Source organism: Ovis canadensis, chromosome 16 (genome assembly GCF_042477335.2).
Source record: "Ovis canadensis isolate MfBH-ARS-UI-01 breed Bighorn chromosome 16, ARS-UI_OviCan_v2, whole genome shotgun sequence".
NCBI lineage: Eukaryota > Metazoa > Chordata > Mammalia > Artiodactyla > Bovidae > Ovis > Ovis canadensis.
Window position 1 is genome coordinate 71,802,924 of NC_091260.1, and position 20,693 is coordinate 71,823,616.

Sequence of the window (20,693 nt, forward strand, 5' to 3'; positions counted from 1 at the left end):
AAGTCATGCATTTAACCAGAGCAACACAGCCAGGCTTCCGAGTTTTCATTCTCTGAGTTTTTATTTTTAGTTATTTGTTTTTACAGTCCTTCGTGGCCAGGCTTGCTACAGGGGATCGACAGCAAAACCAGAGTTGGCTTGGCCTCTGACAGTAAAGATGAGGATTCAACGTGTCAATGAGGAAACCTCCACCTTGGAGGCAGGTGGGACTGTGGTTCCAGGCCGATGGGAGCCTCAGGGGCACAGTGTTCAGAGCAGATGAGGTTTTTGACAAACGCTGACATCTTAAGAATGCAAACCGGACACTGCTAAAACAAATCAAGACAGACGAGGAGGCCAGGTTTACACTGCGTTCCTGTCTGCCCTCCCTAGGCAGCCCGGCCGATGGCGAAGGAAAACCGCTGCTACGGGCAGACAAGGGGTCGGTATCCCCTCCAAATTCATAACAGAGTCAGAGGCTGCGAAAACGCTGGCCGCAAGACCAAAACATGTTTGCAGACAATGGAAGAGAGAAGGGAGCTCACTACGTACGTTCACTTTGGCTTTCTTCCCACATTGAAACTCTCGGAAGTAACCAACATGACTGCCCTGGCTCCTGTAAGGAGGACTGTAGTTTAGCACCGTTTGTGAGACAAGTCACGGCATTTTTTCTTTATAGAAAAGGTCTTGAGTAAAAAAAAAAATTATTTTGGAGTTCACCACTGAACTCAACTGTTGGGAGCCAGTGTGAGGAACTCCGCCCATGGCAAAGGTCATGAGGAAGGAAGCTTGGCATATACAGAGGCGTGATCAAGCCTCAGGAAACCCCCTGTTCCCGAGCATCTACCCCCAAATCAGAGTACTTTACGGGGAGCTCTCCCCCATAGCCATTTCTCTAGGAGGAGTTAACTTGCAGCTCCAAGTTAATAAAAATTCCTGGGCATGACAAGTGTTTCAATTTACGAACTCTGAAGGTTCTCTGGCCTGCCTGATCAGGCTCAACCGGCCGCATGTGATTGTTTACAGCCTCCCAACTATGAGAGGCACAGGATGTTTTAAAACTTTCTAAATACAGACTTTTTTGAGGAGTTAGAAGATCATTAGTATAGTATTAGTGGGTCAATTAGGAACTATATTGGTGAAGGGTTTTTTTTTTCATTTGTTGTGCCAATAATTACTGCTAATTCCCTGCCCTGGGTGTGACAAGGATGTCTCAGGTCAAACCTCTCTGCTGACAGACTAGCTTGTGTGACAACCTCTCAACCATAAACAGCACAGAGACTTTGGAGTATTAGCATAGGGCTTTTTTCATTGATGAGTCAATGATTGCCATCAGGCCTCCGTATCCTTAGGCACCTGGGAATATATTAATCAATGTATTTGGAAATATAGAAAAGGAAATATAGTTTTTTGATGTTAGCAATACTAGACTTTTGAGTTAATGAATCTTCTGTTATAGATCATTGTACTTTGTTATAAACCACTATAAATCACTATGCTATGTAAAAATGTAACTTTATCACTATCTTAAGACAAAATAGATCTTAAGGAAAACGTTGGTGAAGGGTTTACATTTGTTGAGCCAATATTTGCTGCTAAATCTCCACATTCCTGCCCTTATAATGAATATAACTAACATATAAGAGAAATAAGTATTAACCTTTAAGATTAATCATGTTAAACCTTAGGTTAAGTAAATTCCTTTCTTGATTGTAACTCACTACACCCTCACCCTATAGGAATGCAACTTTATTTGGAGGGTGGCACCTGATTTAAGAAAAAATCACCCCTGGAAAAATAAGTTGTCTGGTTAACTGACCGGTATCAGAAAGGGCCATAAAATGTCAGCAGACCTCATGGCTAAAAGATGATGAAACTCATAAGACCTTTGTATAATTTTATATGAAGCACCTGACTGTGACAAGGGTCAGGTCTGCTGACACCCACGTGACTCTGTATTCATCCCCATGTATAAAAAGGTATATAAACAAACCTGAAAAATAAAGAAATTGGATCAGTTTCCAGAAAGAGTGATTCCCCCCGTGTCGTTTCTTTCTCGCTCCCTGCTTTCCTGGCTGAATTACCATCTGAAATGTGGGTACTCACCAAGCCTGCTAATTCTGCCTGGGCTTCTGAGATCGGACCGGGGAGGCCTCAGTGCCTCCTCTCCCTTGGGAGAATGGAAAGACGCCTGTGGCCTATGTAGGTGGTGATTGGTATTCCGTGTAAACCAGTTATTCAGCCTCTTTTCTCCACTAATTCTCCTACTACACTATGTTTCTAATCTCCCTCTATATCTGTAATTAAATGTTTTTTTCCAGGACGACAATTCCGTCCCCACCTTTGAATTACCCTGGATCCACCGGGGCTGGACCCCGGCACTGGGGAAAAGACTGCCAAGACTGGTTTCATCTCGAGTCCCGGATCCTTTCCCTGGATCACCTGCGTTTTGGCAATTTCACCCCTGACCCACACCTACACCCAAAAAATCAACAAGAATGAGACAAAGCTCTCATCAATGTTCTATTAACAAGCCCTGGCTATTAATGAGCACTCAAGGTATGGAAATATACAGATGGCCACAAGGTCAACAGCCTCGCCTTCCTCAGTCACCAAGCCGTGTGCCGATGCTATTGTGACCCCTATGGACTGTAGCCCCCCGGGCTCCTCTGTCCATGGAATTTTCTTGGCAAGGAGGTGGCCATTTCCTTCTCCAGGGAATCTTCCTGACCCCCAGGGATTGAACCTGCATCTCCTGCACTGCAGGCAGACTCTTTACCACTGAGCCACCAGGGAAGACCCCTGGAAACAGAGATAAACGTAGCAAGTGGTTTGCTGATAACACATTTCAATATAATTATCTGTTATCTCCAGACTTCATGACCACTCTGGAGAGTTTAATGATACTACTAACATCCTCCACTATTTCCAGTAATAAATTTTAATTTAGCATGGAGAAAAAAAAAGGCAAAAGGGACAGCTCACCTCCACCCTCCCAAACGTGCAGGGTCTCAGGCTGTGTGACCTCACACACAGAACACCGTGATTTGAGTGCAGACCAGCAAGCAGGCATCTTCATACACACATCCCCGCCCATTCTGGTCACAGCCGAGCCTACCCTACCCTTACAGCCACCAGGGCTGGGGGCAGCCAAACCAGTTTAGTTTTGTGCTTTTCGTGGCTCCGAGTTATTCCCTGGATCAGTTACAAGCATTGATCATCAGCTGCCCGCTGTGTCGCTTCACTGCGCGATTCAGCACTGGCTTCCTGCTCTCTCCAGCCCCTCAGAAGAGACCCCCAAGAAGGGTTTCTAAGAGTTCAGCATTAGGCAGTCTACTACTGTTACACAGGGGGCTTCAACTTTCGAAAAAGGAATCTGCAGAATCCACGCACAGAAGTGGTGTGCGCTGGTTCAGATTTTTATCCTTTTATTAACTTAAGCTGAGGAGGTCTGTTAGGCATCCATTTTGTTTTTCAAAGGCATTTTTTCATCTAAAATCAGTTCGTCCCTCTGCACCTCACTCCTTACTATTCTTGGGCCATTTTAACACATTACTGACTGGGGGGTTTTCACAAAAACTAATGCCTGTGGCCAGTGATAAGTTAATCTAAGCAAAACTGAAACGTCTCTGGTAAGTTGGTAAAATTACTTGATATTGTGCCCTGACTTTGCTCAACTATGTGGGGACTAAATCTTTCACACACATTTCAGATTCACTCCAAACACATTCTTATTGGTTTTTAACTAGATACAGATCATTTTTTAAAAAGGCATCCATGTATTTTTGTGTATGAGTACAAGTAAAATTCCCTGGAGGTTTGTATTTCTGAAAATAACTTTCTGGCTTTCAAAGGGGGAGTACCTGCAAAGTTTTGCTTTGGAAAGAGAGACAGGAACACGATCAAACTTTAACACCACAAAGGAGACAAAACCAGGAGGTATGTTTGACTTCTCTGCTGCAATGTAGGAAGCTGGATTATCAAAGGTGAGACAGCACCTAATAGTCACCACCTGGAAGCTCTTCAAAAAGGAGACAACAAACTCTTAGGGAAAAGAGCACCCTGAGGTGAAGCGGGCAGAAGGATAACACAGCCTCGGAAAAAATAAAGGAAAAAAGAAGCACACAAGACCCAGCAAAAGTGTTTTTTCTGACAGAGGGGTGAGATTCAAGGGGTCTGAGATTTTACTTGACAAGCCCCAGAACTGGAGGGAAAAATAATGAAAGAATACCAAAGGGATGTCTGTTTCCACAATCAAAGAAAACTTCAGACGTTAATCGAACCTATAATGGAAGTGTAAACGGCTCTATATAGAGAGCAGGGTCAATCCTGTTCTGTGCCTTTAAGGCATTTTCAGATATGCTGAACTCCAAGGAAGAGGAACTGACATTTCAGATCAAATCCCACATGCCAAGAGGTAATTCCATGGAACTTGTTACAGGGAAATTTTTCTTAGGTTTAATGCACTTTAAATGAGCTCAAAGGTATAAGTCACACCTGTTCAAGGCAGATATCTTCTTTCTGCTAAGACCAGAGGGCTCCAAAACGACTGAACTTTTGCAATAAATCCTGGGATAGAAAGTAAGCAAAGAGTAGTTTCCACTACCTTCCTTTTTTGGAAACACTCATACCATTTTAGAGATCCCCTCTAAGTAAGTTATACTCCTGAATCCATTTTGGTCTCAACTCAATTTCAATTCTACTGATATCACCCAACCAGGCCAAGAGCAAGAATGAAAAATGGAATTAAAGTTCTGGGCAACTATAGTTGCATGTTGCAACAAAAAAATGTATTTTTAAAGTTCGCCAGTCGTCTACATTTCCTGAAGTACTGTTTCTTTGAAAGCTTGACTTCTCTGATGCTGTGATCCTTCTAAACCTGCATGACAGTCTGAGCGTAGAGTCTAATATGGCCTTCGGACAGAAAGCAACTTAAATGCACACGTTTAAGTTTTTATCAATGGGGTGGTTAAGACCACAATTTTTGCACACACTCTAACAATATCATACACAGGAACAAGAAAAAAATATGAGATGTAATTGAGCTACCCAGAAGCCCAGATCAAGTTCACTAAGACTAGAACATTCTCAAAAATGCAGAGATCATGAGTATCACTAAACTCAATAGAGGAGATCTGCCAGCGGTTTGACGGACACAGACACCAACTGCCTTGTACAACTGAAGTGTTTGAAGTTGTGCTTTTAAACATGTTCAAGAATGAACTGGTAGACATTTCCTCTTGTAAGTTGCATGAAAATCATGTAACATAAAATGAAGCATCCAAGCCAACAGGAAGTCATTATTTTCATTTGGTTTCCAGGTACCTTCTTATTTATATTCGAGGCACCATTGCATTTCACAGTGAAAGACAAAGCCTCTCCAACACATTCACACACATCTAGAGTAAAATTCAATTCAAACACCCTAATGAGTTAAGTATCTACCAAAATGTGAATATTACTGATGAGGTAATGGGAGGGATACTCGTGTAACAGTCTGCATAGTCTTCTGTGTCCTCTGAGTTTTTTCTCAACCGAAAATTTTGATTTTTAAATAAAAGCAAAACTTACATTTTCACAAAAGTTCTGTCCCTGGGGGCGGGGTGGGGGGAGGGAGAACAGATTAGATAGCTTATCAACTATATTGCATTAAACCACATAAAGATTATAATTATTATAGATTAAAGCTCAGTACTTCAAGGGTAACACCATCTCCACAAATACTGAGCCGATCCAGGTGCTGCTGATAGTCTGAAAGAGTGAGGTGTCCACACACCACAGGGATTTGGGCCCTGATGCAGACAAGGCTCAGGTGGGCTGCCCGAGCCCACCCCCGTCTCTCAGGCACCATCCTAGCCTGTGACTGACTAGGCAAGGCCACCATTTGTGGCCAGAATGCTGCCTCCCCTGGGCATCCCAAACTCAACCAAGGGTGCAGCTCGGCCATGCTTCTGCAGTCAGCGTTAAGCATGTTCTTGTACTGAAAACTTACTCATGAAAACCGGAGACCCTCTGCTGCTAACTCATCCCCCCCAACAGATGCAGGACAGGAACCTGGCAATGGAAGCACTCTCCAGAAACTCATCAACTGGCCTTGGCTTCCGCTAAAAACGCACATGGGTCTAAGCTTGACTCTGACTAGATGATGGTGAATCTGTGGAACTGCAGGTGAAGGAACAGCCCCTGATCCCAGGGGCTTTCCCGCCGACCACCCACCCCCATACCAGGCTCCCGAGCCAGGGTGTCTGAAACCACAGGCGCCTGGCATGTCCTGGCAGAGCAACAGAGTCCTGGGGCCGCTGCTTCCTCCTGCAACCCCATCTCCAGGCTTTAAGCAGCTCGCTTTTGGACCCAGTTGATTCTTCTATTAGACACTCAGCTTACAAGAGCTTTAATTAACATGTGGATTCAAACCATTGCTGGGTGAGACTAGCAGAGGATGCTGGGCTGTTGGCAGGCTCTGCCCCTGACTTCTACCGCGTGAACCGATTGCATAGATGTAGAGAAAGGGCACCGCAGACGCCGTGACCACCAGAACAAAAGTTACCACCTTTTAAAAAAAAAAAATTGAAAGCCAGTTTACTATGAGAGCGCGCTTTGGACACTTTTCTGTCCAGGATGCGACTCCTCTGATATAAAAGTGTCTGTTTTATGGAGGAGGTGTAGTTTGCACCTTTTAACAGGTGTGCTCTGAAGGCCCCCACGGGAACGTACTGTGTCACAGATGAGGGGTTAAAAATCGCGGTTACTTATGATTTGCCAAAGCTAGTCCCCAGAACATTCCAGTCTGGTGAGGCTAAACGGGCCCAGGTGTCCTCAGAGGTCGGGCTCAGGGACCTGCAGGCCCAAGGCCCCAGCGAGAGGCTGCCTGCGCCCCTCAGCCACGTGGCCAGGCGGGCTAAGCGCAGCTCATAGGCTGGTCTCCTCGCACACTCGGACGGGGATGTTGTAGTGCCGGTCGTCCTCGGCGATCAGGGTCACCACTGGCCAGTCCCGGGGGGGGTCGGTGGGGTAGACCGTGACAAACTCCTCAGTGCCATACTTGGAGAGCCGATATACCTGGATGGTGTGGCGCACAGCATAAGCCAGGAGGAACATCTCGACCTGCAGGGAGAACAAAGGCTGAAGGATGCGGCTGGTCCAAGCCCGTCTTCCTCCTGCAGCCTAGCCCCAGCCCTGCCGCTTGCGTGGGTCCTGCCGTTATGTCTGGGTCATTATAATCAAACACATCATCAAGAAGTGGTCATATGTCTCATAAGGGACTTGTGGTTTGAATACATTAAGAACACCTCAACTTGACAATAAAAAAAGAGCCAAAACCAGTCTAAAAACTGCCCAAAGGACCTGAATAGATTTTTCTCCAAAGATGACATGAAAATACCACTAAGTACATACAAAGTCATCGGGGGAACGCAAATCAAACCCACAATGAGACGCCACTTCCCACCCACTCGAACGGCTACAATCAAATGGACAGATGACCACGGGGAAAGACTGCCTCACGGGCACCAGGTTTTCTTTCTCTCAGGGGAAGGAAACTGTTACAGAACTTGGCACAGGTAAAGGTCACACTAGGCTGCAAATGCACGGAAAGTGAGTGAACTGCACACTTTAAAATGGTTACTTTGGTGTTATATGAACTTCACCTCGATTTTTTTAAAAAGTGTGGTAAGGATGTAAAGAAATGGAACTCTGAAACATTGCTGTTAGGGATATAAAAGAGTGCAGCTGCTTTTAAAAAGTTTGGCAGTTCCTCAAAGTTTTAAACAAAGAATTGCCATGTAGCCCAGCAGTTCCACTCCTAGATTAACATATACCCAGGAGAATTAAAAACATATGTCCTGCAAAAAACTTGTACATGATGTTCACATCAGGATTATCCACAATCACCAAAAAGTGGAAACAACCGAAGTGGATGTATAAAATGTGATACATCCATACAATGGAATACTATTTGTCAATAAAAAGGAATGCGCTATTGATACATGCTGCAATACTGATGGATCTGGAAGACATTAGGCTCCAAGAAGCCAGTCATAAAAGACCACATATTATAAAATTCCATTTACATGAAATGCTCAGGATAGACAAGTCTGTAAAAATAGAAAGTAAGTTAGTGGTTGCCTAGGGCTGGAGAAAGGGGAATGAGGGTATGAGGTTTCCTTTAGGAGTGATAAAACAGTCTAAAATTAGACTCTGCGATGGCTGCAAAGCTCTATAAACATACTAAAATCCACTGAGTTACACACTTCAAAGGAGTAAACTGGTATGCACATCATATTTCAACAAAACTGCTATTTAAACATGTTACAGCAGACTTGTGGGGACTCAGAAAGGACTAACAGAAGCCTAATACACAAACTGTGCTCTACCAGGCTTGTTAGTGCAAGCTATCTGCAGCGGTTCAAGACACTTAAGTAACTTACCTTTTGAGTACAAACAACTTTTTAAAAACACTTTATCTTCGACCCTGGCTGACTTAGCAGTGACCGCCATCTTTGCTCTTTCCTCTGTAACCAGTCAAAGGCAAGCTCCAAGTCAGCCCTGCACGCAGGAAAGCAGCACTCTGAATGGAAAGCCTCAATGCTTCTCAGTTCAGCTCAGTTTAGTCGCTCAGTCATGTCCAACTCTGTGACCCAATGACCACAGCGTGCCAGGCCTCCCTGTCCATCACCAACTCCTAGAGTTTACCCAAACTCATGTCCATTGAGTCGGTGATGCCATCCAGCCATCTCATCTTGTCGTCCCCTTCTCCTCCTGCCCTCAATCTTTCCCAGCATCAGGGTCTTTTCCAATGAGTCAGCTCTTCACATCAGGTGGCCAAAGTATTGGAGTTTCAGCTTCAACAGCAGTCCTTGCAATGAACACCCAGAACTGATCTTCTTTAGGATGGACTGGTTGGATCTCCTTGCAGTCCAAGGGACTCTCAAGAGTCTTCTCCAACAAAACAGTTCAAAAGATCAATTCTTCGGCACTCAGCTTTCTTTATAGTCCAACTCTCACATCCATACATGACCATTGGAAAAACCATAGCCTTGACGAGATGGACCTTTGTTGGCAAAATAATGTCTCTGCTTTTTAATATGCTGTCTAGGTTGATCATAACTTTCCTTCCAAGGAGTAAGCATCTTTTAATTTCATGGCTGCAATCACCATCTGTAGTGATTCTGGAGCCCCCAAAAATAAAGTCAGCCACTGTTTTCACATCTATTTGCCATGAAGTGATGGGACCAGATGCCATGATCTTCGTTTTCTGAATGTTGAGCTTTAAGCCAACTTTTTCACTCTCCTCTTTCACTTTCATCAAGAGGCTCTTTAGTTCTTCACTTTCTGCCATAAGGGTGGTGTCATCTGCATATCTGAGGTTATTGATATTTCTCCGGGCAATCTTGATTCCAGCTTGTGCTTCCTCCAGCCCAGCATTTCTCATAATGTACTCTGCATTTAAGTTAAATAAGCAGGCTGACAATATACAGCCTTGACGTACTCCTTTTCCTATTTGGAACCAGTCTGTTTTTCCATGTCCAGTTCTAACTGTTGCTTCCTGACCTCCCTACCGGTTTCTCAAGAGGCAGGTCAGGTGGTCTGATATTCCCATCTCTTTCAGAATGTTCCACAGTTTATTTTGATCCACACAAAGGCTTTGGCATAGTCAATAAAGCAGAAATAGACATTTTTCTGGAACTCTCTTGCTTTTTTGATGATCCAGTGGATGTTGGCAATTTTATCTCTGGTTCTTCTGCCTTTTCTAAAACCACCTTGAATATCTGGAAGTTCACGGTTCACATATTGCTGAAGCCTGGCTTGGAGAATTTTGAGCATTACTTAACTAGCAGGTGAGATGAGTGCAACTGTGCAATAGTTTGAGCATTCTTTGGCATTGCCTTTCTTTGGGATTGGAATGAAAACTGACCTTTTCCAGTTCTGTGGCCACTGCTGAGTTTTCCAAATTTGCTGGTATATTGAGTGCAGCACTTTCACAGCATCATCTTTTAGGATTTGAAATAGCTCAACTAGAATTTCATCACCTCCACTAGCTTTGTTCATAGTGATACTTCCTAAGGCCCACTTGACTTCACATTCCAGGATGTCTGGCTCTAGGTGAGTGATTACACCATCATGATTATCTGGATCATGAAGATCTTTTTTGTACAGTTCTTCTGTGTATTCATGCCACCTCCTCTTAATATCGTCTGCCTCTGTTAGATCCATACCATTTCTGTCCTTTATTGAGCCCATCTTTGCATGAAAAGTTCCCTTGGTATCTCTAATTTTCTTGAAGAGATCTCTAGTCTTTCCCATTCTATTGTTTTCCTCTATTTCTTTGCATTAATCGCTAAGGAAGGCTTTTTATCTCTCCTTGCTATTCTTTGGAACTCTGCATTCAAATGGGTATACCTTTCCTTTATTCCTTTGCTTTTCACTTCTCTTCTTTTCACAGATATTTGTAAGGCCTCCTCAGACAGCCATTTTGGTTTTTTTGCATTTCTTTTTCTTGGGGATGGTCTTGATCCCTGTCTCCTGTACAATGTCACCAACCATGCTTCTCAAGTGGTTGGCTATTTGACTAAAGAAGGACTTAGGCTGTTCAGAGCAATGTAATGACCCAACAAAAAAAGAGAGCAGAGTGTGGTGGGTCAACGGGTGACCCACAGGACAGCGCCACACTGGGTCTCTGGGTGAAACTCCAAACTTAGCCTATCTGTTGAAGATCCAAGAGCAGGCTGGCTCTCCTGGCCAAAGTGACTCCACTTCTATTTTTAAAGGATGTTACCTAATACAGTGACAGCAGCCAAGATTAATCAAGACCCTTCAGAGGACTCCTTCCCAGGGCTTGGGTTTCTTTCTGGAGCCAAAGGTTCTGGTCCCATTCACCACACAACAGGAGAAAGCCCAGGCTGAGACAACCATGGGGGGTATAAAACAGGTTCACCCTCAAGGGCTGGGAGGTGGAGGGAGGTTCAAAGGGGAAGGGACATATATATATACCCTCGGCTGATTCATGTTGATGCATGGCAGAAACCAATGCAGTATTCCAAAGCAATTATCCTCCAATTAAAAATAAATAAATAAATAAATAATAGGCTCACAATTCTTCAGCATGCCTGACTTGAGTGTGGGAAGAATGACGTGATCTGCTTCTAACAAACAGAACCTAGTGTAAGTGCCAATGAGTGACTTCCAAGATTAGACCACAGAAGGCACTTGAGCGTCCTGGCTGTGTTCTTGGACCACCTTCTGAGAGAAGCCAGCTGCCATGTCAGGAGGACATTTGAGCAGCCCTATGGAAAGCCCCACATAGCGAGGCACTGAGCCTTCCCAGTGACCCCTAGTGAGGGACTGAGCCCTCCCATCAACAGCCAGGTGAGTGTGTATCAGGCTGCAAGTGGACCCTCCAGCCGCAGTCGAGCCCTCCGGAGACTGCAGCCCTGACCAAGACTCAACGCAACCTCCTGCGACCCTGAGCCAGAACCACACAATGGCACAGCTCCCAAGCTCCGGACCCACAAAAACTGAAGCAGTGGTTGAAGGCTGATGCTGCTGCTCTGGGCTAACGAACTCCCAAAGGCACGACTCACCTGTTCCAGGCCACCAGTGTGCCCCACCTGGTTCAGATGGTTCCGCAGCAGCTGCCCAGGGTCACTCGACGTATCCCGAGCAAAGAGAAGCACAGAGAAAAACGGCACTTCCTCTCCCTTCTCTTTATCATCATAGAGTTCGATGGCTCTGTTCAGCATTAGGAACTTTACAGCTTCATAGAGGCTGTACTCCTCTTCTTCATTTGTGAACAGTTCATCACAAGCCATCTGCCTTGCTTCCGCAGTTCTCAGTTCAGCCAGGCTTGCCCACTATAATAAGAAAATTACGTAATAATTAAATTGTTGTTCTGAAAGTCCCTGGTAAAACCCCACACTATGAGCACAAAATTATTTTCAGAATAGGTAAGCGACCACAGGTCATGTACCAACGCTCAGCATTCAATTTTCCAGCACTTGAGCAATAACTGTACCACACGCTTTCCTTATTCAGCTCTTCTCCTGGTAATCTGAAACAAAAGTATACTGCACTAAGGACAAGCTCTAGGATCACGGAATGGAAATTTCAACTCTCGTATCTTCCCAGGCAAAGAAACGGAACAGGTCAATAAACAAATATGAAGGACAGCGAACACGCTTTTGAGAGACCTGATGTGATGATGCCCTGGAGCATAGCTGAAATCACCCCTCTCCTTGAAGGGGCTTATGGCAGCCAATACCACCCAGAAACACCAAGCCAACCTTAGAACGTGAAGACAGGCAAGGAAGACTGTGACATCTCCTGAATACCTGTTTACTAAACTTACCCTTCTAACCTCTTATTAAAAGTTTACTTGAGTTTCAGATGAATAAATCTACTCAGGAAATTCCTACTGACTTCTGATTAAAAACAAAGGACAGAGTCAGGTATTCAAGGAGAAGGGGGCAGCACAGGATAAGATGGTTAGATAGTATCACCAACTCAATGAACAGGACTCTGAGCAAACTCTGGGAGGTAGTGAAGGACAGGGAAGCCTAGCGAGCTGCAGTCCATGGGGTCACAAGGAGTCAGATACAACATAGCAACTGAACAACAACAATCAGGTATTCAGCTAACAAATGCTAACTCCTTAAGTGAAGAAGAAAACCCTACAAACATATGTTGTTATAAGTCAAGAATCTCCTTGGGAATAAGAGATGCCAGCACAAAACTAATCCTTGTGTATAATCAGTAACTACTGCTCCTCTGCAAAACCATTAAATTTTTTAATTCAAGAGTACATTTTAATGGTGATAACTGTGCCACAGGACTCTGAAAGCTACAACATCTCATATTTTCCAGGAGTAGACCAGGCTGGCAGGTGAGAGCACGGCTCTGGAGTCAGAGTCAGGATGGAACAAGGGCCTCACCACCAAGCAGCTGCTGGCCCCTGCAGGGCCTTAGTCTCGTCACCTGTAAAGTGGGCACAACCACAACCATGACGCCCTTCTGGTGAGAATTATGTAATACAGAGAACTTTAGTGCACACCCTGGTACCTACGAGGTGTCAGCCGTGCTGGCTCAGATTATTAAGGAATTTTAATGGAATAATTATAAATTGGAATCACTTGAAATTCCCCCAAATCAAGATCAGTTACAGCAGACTAGGTATGTCTTTACTAGATGTATAAAGTGACTTCTCAAGAACTGAAAAATTTGAGTTAAAATGGATGGTCACTAGTGGCTATGCTGAAGCCTTCCTATTCACTCCCCCAAGCTCCACCCGCTGCTAACCCAGGGCCTGCCTGGGGCGGTGTGGGGCTCCAGCCCTTCTAATCCTGTGTTTTGCTTCAACAGGCAACACGAACAGACTCCCTCTGTCCTTCTCTTGCTCCCACGTCTTTATCACTCGTCCTTCTTCAACAGTATTATTTTCCAGCACACATTTCTCATTTTTATAAATAAAAACTAGGCTCCAGGAAGTCAGGGTCCTCCACTCATTCAACGAAGTATTTCCCAAATTCCTGCTGTGTGTCAGGCCCAGTGCCCAGCACTGGCTGTAAAGGAATGAACAGGACGGTCTCCTCGTCTGTAAAGTGAGGACGACCACAGTGACAACACCCTGCTGAACACTTATCACGTGACAATTACATACTAGAAATCAGGGTACAGCCTGGCACATATGAAGTGTACGAAGTCTGTCGTGAGGCTGCAAGTCTCATGGGGGCAGCAGGCCACAGTTAAGAGGCTGACGACTGGGGTGTGTGCTAGGAAGTCTTGAAAGACGATGCCTGACACCGCCTTACAGCCCTCCCTACTCCATCTACTAAGCCCAGAGCAACTAACAGGCCCTCTGTCTGGGATTCCTGGAGAGGAGAGCATCCAGGCTGTTCAGAGGCCAGCAACCAAGAGGTCCAAGTGGGCTGGCGTGTAAGCAGGATACCCCACCCGTGTAAGACAGCAGAGAGCCATGGAGAGGGAGGGTTTAACGACCAAATCACTGGGGCTCAGCTGACCAAGTGCCTTCTCACAATTTTGCTTCAGAGAAACCCTGAGGATTGTTTTCAAAAGACAAGGTACTAAATCTACTGCCCTGGACAATCACTGTAAAAGAAAACATGCCTAATAAATATGGACAGAATCTTAAAACATGAACATAATTGGGAAGAATTTAATAAATGAGCATTCATATCACTGATGATACTGTACGAGATACAGACCAAATGACATCCCTGAAACTTGTCAGCATGACTTAGAAGACAAGACTACAATTGTAAGGTTTGCTTTAAACAAAATTAAACATTTCATGTAACATGTCATCTCCTCTGAGAATGTATGATGTTAATACCGCTTCATTTTACCAAACACCTCAGAGGAAGAGTTTGTGTTTGTTTAGAATTACTTTGCGTAAAATCCAGCCAAGAGCAAGTGGTAACCCACCGTTGTTGCTTAGTCGCTCAGGCATGTCTGATTCATGGCAACCCCATGGACTGTAGCCTGCCAGGCTCCTCCATCCATGCGATTCTCCAGGCAAGAAAACTGGAGTGGGCTGCTATTTCCTTCTCCAGGGGAATCTTCCCGACCCAGGGATTGAACTCACATCTCCTGCATTGGCAGGCGGATTCTTTACCACTGAGCCACCTGGGCAGCCTATAACCTACTAAGTGAGGACCAAGAAGCGGTGTGCTGAGGCAATTGGGAGTCAGAGCTCTGTACTTATCAAAGAAAACTATATGTTCCAAACCTTCTTCCTCAGTAAAGCGAGGGACTCCTTAATTTTATCCGCCAGGTCCTGGCTCTTCCCCTCAAATTTCAGTCCCAGCTTCCACTGCTTGATCCAGCTGTATTTGCTTATGAGCTTTTCTGGTAACTAGAGTTATCAAGAAACAGAAGAGAGAAAAAAGGTTAAGGTTCCAAACACTCCATCACATGAGCCAAGCTGTAAGAAACAATGTAACCTAGAAGACCGATCTTTGCGGCCTTTGTTTCCAGAATTAATTTCTGCACATCTGTCTGGGTTTGGGTCGGGGGACCTAAATCTAGAAGTCAGGAGGTCAGAAACAGCCACCCTGCAGAGGGCTGTGAGAGTGACAAGGCGGTTCTGGTTGCGGCCCAAAGGCACGGTCTACCTTGCTGGGCTCCCGCCACAGCCACGAACACTCCCGAGCTCTATGTAAGGGTGTGTGAGGGCAGTGTCCACACAGGTCTTGGCATAAACCACCTGGGCGCCAGCTGGGCTCACTGGCCCCCACCCTGCCACTCCCTGATGCCTGACTCAGGAAGGCACTTTGGGTCTAATGAGATGGTCCAGAAACAGCAAAAACCTGCTCCTTTCCTGACTAGGAAAACAAAACCTAATTTCCAATTTTTACACTATCATCATACTTTTAAGATTAAAAAGAAACAAGATGGTCTCCAGTTTAAGTACTTAATCAGTGTAAGGAAGATAAAAAACTACAACTGAGAATAAGAAGCAAGGGTTAAAGGAGCCAGGCTGGCCTGGCTCATCAAAGAAAGGACACCATCACTCGGCCTTTTTTCCTGGAGTGTCTGTTATTTTGTTTTCCCCTCATTATCAGTAGAATCTGGAGTCTGAAAGGCAAGCTGGGACAAAACTCAATCGATGTCAGCACGGGAACCCAGACTCTCCCAGGAGTCTAGGGTGTGTCAGGAGAAGTCCATGTTATTGGGCTGGGCACAGGCATGTCACCTCAGTGCTATAAAATGCAGAAAGGAAAAACAGTTCACTTCCAAGTCAAAAGATCTTAGAGAATGATGAATTCTTCCCTGGAACCGGAGCTTAACAATCATAAATACAGTTTTAAATGAGGCCATATGTTCTATTCTCCTGAATCTAAGACACTGAAGACCCTTCGTGAACGGTAACTCAGTTTCACCTTCTCTATCTACAGCAATCATGAGAAACTAAGGTGGTTTCATCTCTCCAAAGAGACAAAACCACAACAGGGACTGAACTCCTCTTCAGCTAGTTACCACAGTGAGGCCATCTACACTTACTTGTTCGTGGGGGGTGGGGGGTTGCATTCTCACTTATCACGATGACAAACGACCCCCCTTCCCACCCAACAGGAGCCCAGCGCTGCACCCACACTGTCCTGCGTTTCAGCAACATGTGGGCGGTTCTCCTGCAAACCTTCTGTTAGGTCCTCTGGTTTGTCACCAGAACCTAAAATGCCCTCAAGTGGCAACATGCTGAAATCCCAACTGAGCACAAAGAAGCGCAATGAGCAGAAAGTACTGGCTGCGCAGATGCGAGCTGGCAGATGGGGCGAGGGGGAAGCCTGGGAGAGCACGTGAGCATCACAGGTCGGGACCCAAAAAGCAGACACAGCACTCAAGTACTCAAGAGACCCCAAAGACCTAACTCCACAGAGGACCCAAACAGAAGTCCATTCCCTCGCTCCTTCCATGCATGGACCAAACTGTCACTAGAGTAATTCTCCAGGGTTGTATACTTCCAGGAGATGTGAAGATCGTGGAAAAAGCCCCAAAATTGAGGTGTGAAAAGAAACTATGAGAAAAGAATAATGGGACTTGAAATCCTTTACCCAGATTTTTTTAAAAAAAGAAAGAGTATAACTTTAAATGCTTTCGGGAGTCATGAGACACACATCACACATACAAGGCTATTCTTTTACACTGCACACTCAGAGACTGGACTTCTCTTAGAGTAAAGGAGATTTAAGGAAGAAACAAAATTAAAAACAGAAAACAATGATGGGACATGCTTAACAAAGTAGGCAATCAGCTTTGGTATAATTTCATTTGTGACTGAAATATTTTTTAAAAGCCTATTTTCTGTAGCAAATGTCCATAATCCTTGAAATCAGTACTATGACTAAAGGGACAGCATATAACGAAAACGTGTCCTTCCCCAAACTCATAATATGAGTTTTGATACAGTCTATCATACTCTAAGCAAACACTGTCACAGGTCCCACCCATTCAGAGACATTCTGAAACTTAATCGAGCCCCTGTCCCAAAGGACACCACCTCTTGGGGGACCCAGGTGCTGTCCAAGTTTACAAAGAGCCAGAGCAAGCCACATCCAAGGTCAGGGTCAGATGATCTGACTACAGTCAACACTACAGAGACCAGGGTCTGGACAGAGGCAGACCCAGCACACAGGGAGCCCAGACCTGAAGACAGACGGTGCGGAGTGGCCAGACTGTGAGATGGGCTGTGACAGCAAGGCCAGAGCAGCTGAGCAGTGCAGGAAGCATGGCCTGGCCCTCCTCCACCAACCTCACACCAAGGGAGGGTCTCAGTCCTGCACTTCCTGTCGCCCCGTCATGTCCTGAAACCAAGTGTGTTCCAAGAGCAAGGGACAATGCCAAGGGCTGTGGACAGCCTCTCCCCAGATGTGAATGCAAGCAGATACTGCCAGCTACAGAACGTGGGGCTTCTCTGGGCTCACCGCACTGATCTCCTGATGAGATAAATGCATGCTGAGGTCAAGGGATGTTTAGCACAGCAGGTGGCCTGCAGGCTGGGGCTGAGGCTGGCTCTAGGTCTACAGATTCACGTACAAGCTTGGGTGTCCCAGGACCTGTCTGACTCGCAGTGCTGAGGAGGGGTGTCGGGGTGGTCGTGGTCTCCTCAGCAATTCAGAGATTCGAGCATCAAGGGAAGCTGAGACTGACTTGCTGCCAGATGGTTATCGTGCATCTAACAGCAAGCCCACCCCATTTTAAACTCAGATCATTTATACCAAGTTCTAACAGCAAGCATGGTTTAATTCATATGATCGGATATAAATTATTCTAATTTAGTGGGAAGATGGACAGGAAATACTCAGAGACTTTCATAGCCAAACTCCTGTAAGAGTTTCGTGTTTGGTAGACAGTTTGGTATCAGCGGATCTGCTTGTCTTAGGCACGTGTGTTAACACATGTTGAGATATGTCCTTACTACAGTTTCGCGGTGCTATCTGGTGATGGAGAGACCCCACTTCCAGGGGAGGTGGTCCAGGCACCCCCCTCCACGGGTGTACACCGCCAGTCTCTGTGGGTCTCTCCACCCATGTGCGCTCACACTTGGTTCCACCTTGACTTGTTCTGGTCACGCCACACCACTCTCTTGCTCACTCAGCAAGACCCCTATCAGGGCGGACTTCCTGAGGAAGGACCAAGTGGAGGGGCCGGGATGAGAACAGGGATGGGATGGCGGCCACAGGCGAGAGCACGCGACAGCCGGGAGGGGTGAGAGACTAGTCTGGGCAAGGGCAGCACCCAGTCTACACACCCCTCCTGTGCTGGGCAAGGGTAGCAACCCAGTCTATGCACCCCTCCTGCGCTGGGCAAGGGCAGAAACCCAGTCTTCATGCCCCTCCTGCACTGGGCAAGGGCAGCACCCAGTCTACGCGCCCCTACTGTGCTGGACAAGGGCAGCACCCAGTCTACGCGCCCCTCCTGTGCTGGCACCTCGAATAAGAAGCATGAGGTGGACGTGCCACCTGCTCCAGACACATCACAAAACAGACCCTCCCAAGAAAAGGCTCAAATCAAGGTAAGATGCTGGGGGCCAAAAAGTTAACACAGGGACAAGTCTTCTACCTGCAGGAGAGCAAGAATAGTTTCATAGACTTTCATATGACACCCCTGGCAGGTATGAACTTTTTTCTGACGAAGGCCTCCTGGCATTCAGTAAAGGTTAGATGACAAAAATAATACCACTGTGACTAACTAATTAGATTATGCTCCCAAGAGAAAAACTCTACTGGTTGGCTGATACATACAGAAAAGGGAAGAAATTAGAATGCTTGAGAATTTACATATGACTCAAATTCAGCCAGGAAAACCACCTTACAGCCCCATAACTCACACACAACATGTTCTCATAGCCATCAGAAACCAAGCACAATCCACCAAGGCTGTTTCCAGTATGACATATAACCCTACCCAGGTGGATCCTGTCAGTAAAACAAAAGGGAGACCGTGCTTTACTTCTATGGGGAGTATTGTATATGCTTAACTACGTGGACCAGAGTTACTTGGAAAGTAACTTGCACCAGAGTTTCTTGGAGAGTAAAAGAATTCTAATTCATTACATCAGTTAAATTAATAAATCTAAGCAGCTCCTTAAAGTAAAAAGTTCAAAGGAAAAGAGCCTACACTTGAGGAGCACTTTGTGTCACAAGCTGTAATTTAAGCTACGGTTAGCAAACAGAAGTTAAGCAAAACCAAGTGAGGTCGCTCGTGTCTGCTTCCCCAGCAGTGGCTCAGATCCACAGACAGGCTGACCAACATTTCCAAAATATTTCAGTACTAATACTTAGCATAACCTGCAAAGCTAAAAATAGCCTACTGTATCAATTTTTTTTTGCTTCTTTATTGGAAAAAGAAATAAGCTAATACTGAGAAATCTGCTTGAGATGACGCATCTCTGATTAGAAGAATCTTTCACAGATGTCATCTAGACAGCTTACACAAGGGTGCCGCTTTCATACCGCTTTATAGAGTGGGTAATCACCAGGCAGACAGGTGGTATCCTCCACCTTCTGGGCCTGGCTGTGCTCGGAGGCTATGTGACACCCCGACCACCTAACAGATCTGCAATTAGCTGAGCTGCCAGCCAGTATCCTCTGCAAGTCTCTATTCCAGGCAAATACCCCAGCTCCTTCAACTGTTCCCAGAAAGAGACAGGTTGCCTCGGGCACACGCCCTTCTGTCCCAAGGGAACAGGCACAGAGCTGCCCTCAGTCCCTAAAATGGGATTCGACCAGCCCAGTTCAAGACAGGTTGTCACAGCCTGTGTTTAGAAGCATTTGGTGTTTTTAAACTTTTTATTTTATATTGGCGTATACCCAATTAACAATGAATGCTGTGAGTTTCAGGTGAACAGTGAAGGGACTCAGCCATGCTTTCTCCCCCAGACTCCGTTCCCATTCAGGCTGCCACATAACAACGAGCAGAGTTCCCTGTGCTGAACAGTGGGTCCTTGCTGGTTATCCATTTTAAACATAGCAGTGTGTCCATGTCCACCCCAAACTCCCTACCTATCCCTTTCATTATAAAACAGGCTTCCTCATCACTGAGGCCATCACACACCTGTGGGCTGCTACTGAGCCTGTGATCCACTAAAATCCCGACTTTTTTCCTCTAAGTTGCTGGGGAGGCACATCTCCCAGAGCTGACACTTTGGGTTTTGGTTTGGGGGGTTAAGACAAGCTCAAGATTTCCCATTTTCTTCCAATTAACGTTACAGTGTGAGCTCCGCTCAATCATGACTGCCCACCAAGCTCTTGAGGAATGGTCTATCATCTAACCTATCGTGACCTCAGCTGATGTCCATCATGGATACACGACACAGGGATAACGTGACTTCTTGGGGTGTCACTGTCAGGCTGCAGATTCAAAACAACTCACGAGGGCCAGGCATGGGACAGAGCCCCAACCCTCACCTCCCCAGGAAGCCTCCCCCAGTTGACAGCAACCATCTCTCTGCCGGTGCCTGTCACGTACCAAGCCTATGACCCTCCTAACACTCTCCAGACGGTGCTAATTCCCTGAATTGGAGATGGAAGCCCAGAAACGTGCCTTTGGAAACCCCAGCACGTTCTCAGAGAGTACAATACAAAGCCCACTTGGAGGAGACTCCGACTCGGAAGTCAAACTGCCCTCAGTGCTCTGGGCAAGCCCTAAACAAACCCCTGCTCTCTAGTTCAGCTGAGGCGCTAAATAAATTTTATCATCTT

At 45.7% G+C, this 20,693-nt stretch overlaps 1 protein-coding gene across 2 annotated transcripts in view; it reads right to left on the bottom strand.

Annotated features, from left to right (window-relative positions):
* Positions 1–5,271: 5,271 nt before the first annotated feature.
* OTULIN (OTU deubiquitinase with linear linkage specificity) overlaps positions 5,272–20,693 on the bottom strand; it is a 32,823-nt gene continuing 17,401 nt past the window's right edge. For both annotated transcript variants that reach the window (XM_069556068.1, XM_069556069.1), the window contains exons 5-7: positions 14,720–14,845; positions 11,559–11,828; positions 5,272–7,083 (exon numbers count right to left, since the gene is read on the bottom strand). In XM_069556068.1, coding sequence (XP_069412169.1) covers positions 6,889–7,083; positions 11,559–11,828; positions 14,720–14,845 — 591 coding nt within the window. In that variant the 3' untranslated portion in view covers positions 5,272–6,888. The remainder of the gene's footprint in view (positions 7,084–11,558; positions 11,829–14,719; positions 14,846–20,693) is intronic.